Genomic DNA, 10,098 nt, shown 5'->3' on the forward strand with positions numbered 1-10,098 from the left:
AGATTGGCAAATTCGCCACTGGCGCCCTGTGCTCTTCACAGATGAAGCAGGTTCACACTGAGCACATGTGACAGACGTGACAGAGTCTGGAGACGCCATGGAGAATGTTCTGCTGCCTGCAACATCCTCCAGCATGACCGGTTTGGCGGTGGGTCAGTCATGGTGTGGGGTGGCATTTCTTTGCGGGGCCGCACAGCCCTCCATGTGCTCGCCAGAGGTAGCCTGACTGCCATTAGGTACCGAGATGAGATCCTCAGACCCCTTGTGAGACCATATGCTGGTGCGGTTGGCCCTGGGTTCCTCCTAATGCAAGACAATGCTAGACCTCATGTGGCTGAAGTGTGTTAGCAGTTCCTTCAAGAGGAAGGCATTGACGCTATGGACTGGCCCGCCCGTTCCCCAGACCTGAATCCAATTGAGCACATCTGGGACATCATGTCTCGCTCCATCCACCAACGCCACGTTGCACCACAGACTGTCCAGGAGTTGGCGGATGCTTTAGTCCAGGTCTGGGAGGAGATCCCTCAGGAGACCATCCGCCACCTCATCAGGAGCATGCCCAGGCGTTGTAGGGAGGTCATACAGGCACGTGGAGGCCACACACACTACTGAGCCTCATTTTGACTTGTTTTAAGGACATTACATCAAAGTTGGATCAGCCTGTAGTGTGGTTTTCCACTTTAATTTTGAGTGTGACTCCAAATCCAGACCTCCATGGGTTGATAAATTGGATTTCCATTGATTATTTTTGTGTGATTTTGTTGTCAGCACATTCAACTATGTAAAGAAAAAAGTATTTAATACGATTATTTCTTTCATTCAGATCTAGGATGTGTTGTTTAAGTGTTCCCTTTATTTTTTTGAGCAGTATACATCAGCAATCTGTAACGGCTCTAATGCCCACTTAAGGAACTCCAAAGATGATAGGTGGCGAGGTAATTCACTGTAGTCAACTCTACACCACAACTCTACAGCCCCAGCCTTTCACTGTAGTCAACTCTACAGCCCCAGCCTTTCACTGTAGTCAACACTACAGCCCCAGCCTTTCACTGTAGTCAACTCGACAGCCCCAGGCTTTCATTTCTAAGCCCATCTTCTGAATGGGTGATTATCCCTATAACTAAAATGGAATGCCATTTCATATTAAGCTGAAGTAAAAAAATTAAAAAAAGACTGACTCATTATAAGCAATCATATGAATTAGTAACATAATTTAACCCAGCCAACAAAATCATTTCCAGGATATTGAAGCAGCAGCCGGGGGAAATTAGAAAAATTGTAGCTCTTAAATAGAATAATTGCCATCTTTATCTTCCGTCTCTCTCTGCTCTTCTTCGTTCTGAAGGGTTTCAGAAATCGCATTAAGTTTCATAGAAAATCTGCACCGAACAGAGTAATCAAGGACTGAACGAGGGTGTGGGGGGAGAGAGAATCCATCAAGTCCTCAGTACTCAGCCAGGAAAAGAAATAGGTTTATTTCATTCCAGATTATGTGCAGGAAAAAAGGGTGTTCAGTCACTCTCAGGCTTGTCTCCATCACAAAGCTAACAAAAAAAACAACTCCATAACATGTGATTATATTAGGATTACTGTAGTAAGATAACATTTAAAAGCAGTCTATAATCTCATAAAGATTCCTCTGGCAATGTGTCTTCATTAAAATGGTTCAGGACAGATTGTGAAATAATGAAAAATAATTTTCTAGACCTAGTGCTATTTATTTACAACTGCGAAGCACCCTTCATTTTTACAGTACAACTACATTTTAGTCAATTAGCAGAAACTTATCCTGAGTGACATCTCAGTCCTAGTAAGTAAATTGTAAATTTTGTTGAAAGCAGGTCCTTGGGTGCTGCGGCTCTTCTTGGGAACAGTACTATAGTAGGACGGTGCCCTACTCCATGACATCTCCTGAGGTCAATCCTCACAGATCAGAGGTCAAGAGGGCCAAGCCGAGCCCAGGCCGCACACCAATACCCACTGGATCATCGCTTTCCCCTCAACACCACGATTACCAGTCTGTTTGGTTAACAGTCCACTCCTCGTACTGAGGGAAACCCATCTCACTTACCTTTTAACGCTCCTTACCTTGGTCTTTAAGACCCCCCTCAGAGGGAACACATTTTAAATTACAGCAGGAGAACAAGATTTTCTATTTTCATTATTTTATTATTTCAAAACAGTTTTTTTGCTTCAATGCAACGGCAGCTGAATTCCACAGAATAATAAATACCACCATTGTAATGTTTTTATCTACATCTGGTAAATGTTTCATTGCTTTATATGAACAACAAAAAATTGTTACATCAACCTCAAATTTGGCTTGAATAAAAACACAAAAAAAGTGACAGAATAATAACACCTTATAAAGAATTAAGACAAATAGATGAAAAGGGAAATATTGAGAAATGAAAGCAGTGAGAAAACAGTAACAACAGAACAGCATGTAAATCTTCAGAAGTTACACGGACTTCAGAGAGACGTGGACACTTTAGGAGGGGAAAAACAGACCCAGAATAATATCTTACAACGTTAGTGTGTTTTTAAAAAAGTGTCAAATTAATTTCTCCACTTGTGGGGGGGTAATAGTCAACTTGGCTTGAAGAAGAAACCAATCCAAGGACCACTGTTGAGAGAGTAACCAACTCAGCCATCATACTCCACTTGGGAAAGTCACTTCATTTCTGTTCCCTGTCCTAATTCAGTCAAATAAAAGACCTGGCTAAAAAGCAGCCCCCTTCTTAGAATCAAATCAATTAAGCAGAGTGAAACAGAATATCAAAATGGGGAAGGTTAACTTAGTACTAAAGTCACTTAGAGATTTCACCTCAACTGCCTCCTTCACCATTGATAGAAACCAGACAACTGAAAAAAAAACACAGCTTCTGGCTCAATTCAGTTTTGTAATCTATGAATGAATGGTCGGCCCCATCTGTTATATGGAGAGGGACAGGGCTGAAACCTTGTTACGGGTTTCTATAATTCACAGAGAGAGACAGAGAGACAGAGAGAGAGAGAGAGAGAGAGAGAGAGAGAGAGAGAGAGAGAGAGAGAGAGAGAGAGAGAAGAAAAAGAGAGACAGAGAGAGACAGAAACAGGTCCTGAGAGTTGCCCGTCTTTATGCTTTGCCAACTGCTGGTTAACTACCCATGTGAAGTAGTGGGTCCCGTAGTTCTGCATCGAATCACAGAAGGAGGACGTAGAAAACGTAATTCTCCGCTCTGGACATCAATTCACCTGCCGGAACAGGATCTCTGGAGTCCTTAACACGTCTTTATTGATTATTGGAAAATGCATTACCGCAACAAATTGGATTTTGTCTTTAGTCTTTATCCGACTCTTTAGACAAATCAATAGTCATGTCGTTACAGAAAAAACGTATTCCTTTTCAATTGGTCTGAGAAGAGTGCTGCAACAACCTAATTTCACCAGATTACTAGAGGGGTGGGGGCTAGATACAACAACCTAATTTCACCAGATTACTAGAGGGGTGGGGGCTAGATACAACAACCTAATTTCACCAGATTACTAGAGGGGTGGGGGCTAGATACAACAACCTAATTTCACCAGATTACTAGAGGGGTGGGGGCTAGATACAACAACCTAATTTCACCAGATTACTAGAGGGGTGGGGGCTAGATACAACAACCTAATTTCACCAGATTACTAGAGGGGTGGGGGCTAGATACAACAACCTAATTTCACCAGATTACTAGAGGGGTGGGGGCTAGATACAACAACCTAATTTCACCAGATTACTAGAGGGGTGGGGGCTAGATACAACAACCTAATTTCACCAGATTACTAGAGGGGTGGGGGCTAGATACAACAACCTAATTTCACCAGATTACTAGAGGGGTGGGGGCTAGATACAACAACCTAATTTCACCAGATTATGAGAGGGGCGGTGGGCTAGATACAACTGAAGACAAGAGTGTAGTCCTTTTACATTTGTTAATAAAGCACACATTTAATTTTTAAAGTACAAATAGATTGGCACAGTAAAAAAAAAATGTCATCCTAAAAATATAGGCAACCTTCGCTGAACTGAATAAAGGTCAGCGAAGGTTGTTTTGTATTGTATAGACGGAGCCATTCAGCGGCCTTCAGGACTCTCCTGGATCCACACCCAGATACATAAACAGATCAGGAGGCAGCCATTTTGTCAAGTCCTCATCGGTCTGTCAACTATGGGATATTGAAAAAGGTGGAGAGAGAGCTAGAGAACAGATCAGGAGGCAGCCATTTTGTCAAGTCCTCATCGGTCTGTCAACTATGGGATATTGTAAAAGGTGGAGAGAGAGCTAGAGAAAGAGAGCTAGATGGCCAGATAAATACCAGCTGCCTGCTCCTTGTCAATGCTGCCATTCATATGTACCAAAAAAAGTGTGAGCGACATTGTGGCAGTGCAGTCCAGACAAGACCACCGGGATGTGGACTGGAGAGTCTGCTTCACACTATATAGGGCCAAACCGAGCCGAGCTGTACTGGGCTGGATCCACCATGCAGTAGATCCTGTATCATGGTTGCTGTAGCTAACAGCGCTGAAAGGAGACAACGTGAAAAGAAACTACCCGAGACAGCAAGGTTCAGAATCAGATCGGGGGGGGGGGCCCTATTGTGTGAATCAGACAGAAGACTGACTGACTCACTTGGGCTTAGTCTCTGCGTCTGTGACCTGGCGGATGAAGATGGTGTCCTCAGGGTGGCCGATGTCTCCCTGCTCTTGCATGTAGGAGGAGGCGATGGCCAGCGTAGAGCCGTCGTTACTGAAGGCCAGGGAGGCGATCGACGTGGGGTAACGATGAAACTGACACAGACGCTTTTTGTTGAAAGGATCCCAGATGTTCACGAAGCCGTCTGAACCACCTGGTAGAAGAAGGACAGAGAGGGTTTCAAAAGGTCAACGGTGGAACGCTGGAGATTTATCTACAGAGAAGTTAGAGTTTACAAGATTATAATCTTGAGGCTAATCACTCATCAAGTGTTCCCTTGAGTGTAACCATGGCGATATTAATCCAATAGGTCACATTTTTTACATTTTAGTCATTCAGCAGACGCTCTTATCCAGAGCGACTTACAGTAGTGAATGCATACATTTCATAGATTTTTTTCTCCGTACTGGTCCCCCGTGGGAATCGAACCCACAACCCTGGCGTTGCACACACCATGCTCTACCAACTGAGCCACACATGATAATAGACCATAATAGACCATAACACAGCAGGAAATAAAAAAAAAAATCAACCTTCAGAGATACTTGTTTTATATTCTGGTTCAATAATTGTTCTTGTTTTTAAATTGTAGTTGAACATTTCAAAAGCAGTCTAAATGACGAATGACTACTGAGTTGTATTATTAGTGACAATAGAAAGTATCCCACCTGTGGCGAAGGTGTTGTGAACACTGTGGAAGGAGATGGCGTTGACGGGATAGACCTGTTCTATCCCGTTCTCCTTCAGACGGTGGCACTTGAAGGCATACTTCTTCTTCTGCACCTCTTGGCTGGGGTCCAGGTACTCCACAGCAACACGTCCTTCTATGGAGCTCAGGACATAGCCCTTCAAACAGACAGACATCTGGTCTCGCCGTCAGACAGAGACAGACAGACAGACATCTGGTCTCGCCGTCAGACAGAGACAGACAGACATCTGGTCTCGCCGTCAGACAGAGACAGACAGACAGACAGACACAGACAGACATCTGGTCTCGCCGTCAGACAGAGACAGACAGACAGACAGACAGACATCTGGTCTCGCCGTCAGACAGACATCTGGTCTCGCCGTCAGACAGACATCTGGTCTCGCCGTCAGACAGACATCTGGTCTCGCCGTCAGACAGACATCTGGTCTCGCCGTCAGACAGACATCTGGTCTCGCCGTCAGACAGACATCTGGTCTCGCCGTCAGACAGACATCTGGTCTCGCCGTCAGACAGACATCTGGTCTCGCCGTCAGACAGACATCTGGTCTCACCGTCAGACAGACAACGATGTGTGGTCGTGTCTGGCTCAGCTGATTAGAGTGTGGCACTAGCAATGCCAATGTCATGGGTTCAAGTCCAGCAAGGGGGATCACATAGGTCTACTAAAACATGTATGACGTCACCGTACGTCGCTGTGAATAAAAGCACCATCTAAGTGACGTTTAGTATTATGATATGACGTCACCTTCTACCCAGCCCACAGACGTGTGACGGTTAGACCAGGGGTTCTCCAACCTCTCCTCAGGACCCCCGACAGTTCCATGTATTTTAACTATCCTACAGCTAACTCACCTGATTCAACTAATCATCAAGCCCTTTCACTAGGTCAATCAGGTGAGATAGTTCAGGGATTCAACTAAAATAGTGAAAGGTCTAGGGGTCCCAAGGAGAGGTTAGAGAAGCACTGAGCTAGACTAGAGGTTTACCTGTTTACTGGAGAAGGCCCTGATGGCTCGTATCTGAGCTAGACTAGAGGTTTACCTGTTTGTTAGGGAAGGCCCTGATGGCTCGTGTCTGGTACTGAGCTAGACTAGAGATTTACCTGTTTGTTAGGGAAGGCCCTGATGGCTCGTATCTGAGCTAGACTAGAGGTTTACCTGTTTGTTAGGGAAGACCCTGATGGCTCGTGTCTGGTACTGAGCTAGACTAGAGGTTTACCTGTTTGTTAGGGAAGGCCCTGATGGCTCGTATCTGAGCTAGACTAGAGGTTTACCTGTTTGTTAGGGAAGGCCCTGATGGCTCGTGTCTGGTACTGAGCTAGACTAGAGATTTACCTGTTTGTTAGGGAAGGCCCTGATGGCTCGTATCTGAGCTAGACTAGAGGTTTACCTGTTTGTTAGGGAAGACCCTGATGGCTCGTGTCTGGTACTGAGCTAGACTAGAGGTTTACCTGTTTGTTAGGGAAGGCCCTGATGGCTCGTATCTGAGCTAGACTAGAGGTTTACCTGTTTGTTAGGGAAGGCCCTGATGGCTCGTATCTGAGCTAGACTAGAGGTTTACCTGTTTGTTAGGGAAGGCCCTGATGGCTCGTGTCTGGTACTGAGCTAGACTAGAGGTTTACCTGTTTGTTAGGGAAGGCCCTGATGGCTCGTGTCTGGTATTTCAGACTGGACTCTCTCCTCTGCTGGACATAACCCATATTCCTCAGGTCCCAGACCAACACCCTTCTCCCTGCTGTCCCCACTATCAGACGGTCACCAGCCACAGAGAGGGTGTACACCTTCGTTAAAAGAGACAAATACATGAGAACAGTCTTAAAATGTGTGTATCACAATCAATTTCTCTCAATGTCCATATGCCAGTAAGTATGTCCATTCTCACCAAAAACAAGACTATAAATATATTTTTTAACTTCAAATCAGAATTGAAAATGAGGTCACTGTGTGCTTTGGTCTTTATGAATGTAAACATATAAAAGTTTGCCCAGGAATGTTTCATGCAGAGTTTTGTTAGCTCTACCTTTTCAGGTTGTGTGAAGGTGCCAGCGTTGCAGGGGGTTCTAGGATCCCACAGCCTGACTGACCTGTCCCAGCTACCCGTTACCGTGACGTTGACCTCTGGACAGTATTCCACACAGCGAATGGGGGCGTCGTGTGTCCCAACTATTGTATCTACACAAGGGAGAAAATATAGGACCGTTAAAAAAAAAACACTGTTCATCTAACATTAACAGGAAGCACACAATTCAGTGGTGATATAGACAGGCACACCTTGATCTGTATTCAAGTCGTGGGTTTTCAACTGCGTGTCCAAGCCTCCGCTCCAAGCATGTGTAGGGTCCTACAAGAGAAGAGATATCTGACTCAAACATATTCCTTAACCAGGGGGGGGCCACACCATTTTGACTTACATTTTACATTATTTGTAGAAATGTACTTTAACAATATTGTCAAAGTAGACAACTCTGCATTTAAAAAATGGAGTAACTGATTACTATGGAATGCTTATGACAACAACAAAAAAGAGAACTTGTTTACATAGAAAGCACAATCCAGCACAGGTGCCAGGTGTGAATACTTGATCCTCATGGAGTTGCCTCCCACATCGTAGAGCCGGACAGTACAGTCCCAAGAGGACACTAGAAGGAACTGGCCTGTACTGGGGCTGAACTTAACAGCAGAGATACTGTCCTCTGGGCCCTGGTTCAGTTTGTACTCGTTCGAGCCAGTCATCTGCAAGGAGAGAACAGATACCACAGCTATTAGGTCATACTGGGATTCTGTAGGAAGGTAGGGAGTTTTCCTGCAGAGTAGTTCACCCCTGAAGTAGATGGAGAAAGCCGGGATGTATCTATTGAAAACCATAACATGCCAGGTATAATGCTTAGCTTGTTAGCTAAGCAGCCATACTTGTGTTGGCGAATTAAACAAACCAGCCAACACGTTTTATTTTTGATTTTATTTCCCCTTTATTTAACCAGGTAGGCAAGTTGAGAACAAGTTCTCATTTACAACTGCGACCTGGCCAAGATAAAGCAAAGCAGTTCGACACATATAACAACAGAGTTACACATGGAGTAAAACAAACATACAGTCAATAATACAGTAGAAAAATAAGTCTATATACAATGTGAGCAAATGAGGTGAGATAAGGGAGGTAAAGGCAAAAAGGCCATGGTGGCAAAGTAAATACAATATAGCAAGTAAAACACTGGAATGGTAGATTTGTAGAAGAAAGTGCAAAGTAGAAATAATGGGGTGCAAAGGAGCAAAATAAATAAATACAGTATGGGGATGAGGTAGGTAGATTGGATGGGCTGTTTACAGATGGGCTATGTACAGGTGCAGTGATCTGTGAGCTGCTCTGACAGCTGGTGCTTAAAGCTAGTGAGGGAGATATGTGTCTCCAGCTTCAGAGATTTTTGCAGTTCGTTCCAGTCATTGGCAGCAGAGAACTGGAAGGAAAGACGGCCAAAGGAGGAATTGGCTTTGGGGGTGACCAGAGAGATATACCTGCTGGAGCGCGTGCTACAGGTGGGTGCTGCTATGGTGACCAGTGAGCGGAGATAAGGGGGGACATTACCTAGCAGGGTCTTGTAGATGACCTGGAGCCAGTGGGTTTGGCGACGAGTATGAAGCGAGGGCCAGACAACGAGAGCGTACAGGTCGCAGTGGTGGGTAGTATCCAGTTTGTTGAGTAGGGTATTGGAGGCTATTTTGTAAATGACATCGCCGAAGTCGAGGATTGGTAGGATGGTCAGTTTTACGAGGGTATGTTTGGCAGCATGAGTGAAGGATGCTTTGTTGCGAAATAGGAAGCCAATTCTAGATTTAACTTTGGATTGGAGATGTTTGATGTGAGTCTGGAAGGAGAGTTTACAGTCTAACCAGACACCTAGGTATTTGTAGTTGTCCACATATTCTAAGTCAGAAACGTCCAGAGTAGTGATGCTAGACGGGCAGACAGGTGTAGGCAGCGATCGGTTGAAGAGCATGCATTTAGTTTTACATGTAACGCAACATGACCTGTAAAGTTTTTATACACGAGAACGTTACAGTCCTGGAAATTCAAGAACACGAAGTGGGTGTGCTGAAAACCTAGCAAGTTAGCAAGCTAACTTAGTTGTGTGGGTAGGGAAGGCTAGCTAATGTGATTAACTAGCTAGCATACGTAATTGGCTAACTAGTTGGTCCGCAGTAGCTAGCCAACTTGGTCTCAACTACTTGCACATTGGCTAACGTTAGCTAATCAGCTGTTTTCTATCGGGTAACATTGGTTAACCTTAGCTAATCAGCTGTTTTCTATCGGGTAACATTGGTTAACATTAGCAGCTAACTAGCAAGCGTGGATGGTGAAAGCAGGCCAACCCTCGCCGGTTAGCTAGCTAGCTAGCTGGCTGGCTAGCCGTTTGCAAGCTAACTCGACAGCTATAGCTTGATAATGCTTTAGCTAGATTGTTTTTGTCAATCAACTAAGATTTTGTTTTTTAAACTCACCGTTCTTGGTTTGCGCTGAAGCACCTCCTTGGGTATAAAATTGGACAAATCACTCGTTGTTTATTTTATAGACTAATATGTTTGGTTTCCTCGTCCCTCTCCGCTGTAGACAGTCCGCAGCAGCGTTGCTACACGAGTGAATTGATTGGTCAGAACGAATAACCAACTTTCCCGCCTG

The 10,098-nt window shown here is 44.6% G+C and overlaps 1 protein-coding gene across 4 annotated transcripts; it reads right to left on the reverse strand.

The window, feature by feature from the left end:
* Positions 1 to 2,148: 2,148 nt before the first annotated feature.
* On the reverse strand, positions 2,149 to 10,098 carry LOC106575478 (mitotic checkpoint protein BUB3). Of its 4 annotated transcripts, XR_006756944.1 has the most exons (9): positions 9,921 to 10,098; positions 7,962 to 8,156; positions 7,695 to 7,764; positions 7,444 to 7,595; positions 7,046 to 7,204; positions 5,384 to 5,579; positions 4,653 to 4,869; positions 3,466 to 4,544; positions 2,149 to 3,419 (listed from the first exon to the last, which is right to left on the reverse strand). XR_006756944.1 is itself a non-coding variant. In XM_045687761.1 (8 exons), the coding sequence occupies exons 2-8, from the start codon at positions 8,154 to 8,156 to the stop codon at positions 4,319 to 4,321; spliced, it is 1,215 nt and encodes a 404-aa protein (XP_045543717.1). In that variant the 5' UTR covers positions 9,921 to 10,098; the 3' UTR covers positions 2,149 to 4,318. The 4 variants fall into 4 exon arrangements, 3 of the variants coding, with proteins under 3 accessions (XP_045543717.1, XP_014007466.2, XP_014007467.2); XM_045687761.1 differs by having other exon boundaries at positions 2,149 to 4,544; XM_014151991.2 differs by having other exon boundaries at positions 2,149 to 4,544; positions 5,384 to 5,561; positions 9,921 to 10,090.

This window comes from Salmo salar, chromosome ssa01 (assembly GCF_905237065.1).
Source record: "Salmo salar chromosome ssa01, Ssal_v3.1, whole genome shotgun sequence".
Classification (NCBI taxonomy): domain Eukaryota; kingdom Metazoa; phylum Chordata; class Actinopteri; order Salmoniformes; family Salmonidae; genus Salmo; species Salmo salar.

Excerpts from the sequence above, each read along its gene's own strand:
- LOC106575478 (XM_045687761.1), bottom strand. The coding sequence starts at position 8,156 with ATGACTGGCTCGAACGAGTACAAACTGAACCAGGGCCCAGAGGACAGT. Across the intron at positions 7,205-7,443 it reads CCTTCACACAACCTGAAAAG|GTGTACACCCTCTCTGTGGC; the intron begins GTAGAGCTAACA and ends CTTTTAACGAAG. Across the intron at positions 4,870-5,383 it reads TCACAACACCTTCGCCACAG|GTGGTTCAGACGGCTTCGTG; the intron begins GTGGGATACTTT and ends TTCTTCTACCAG.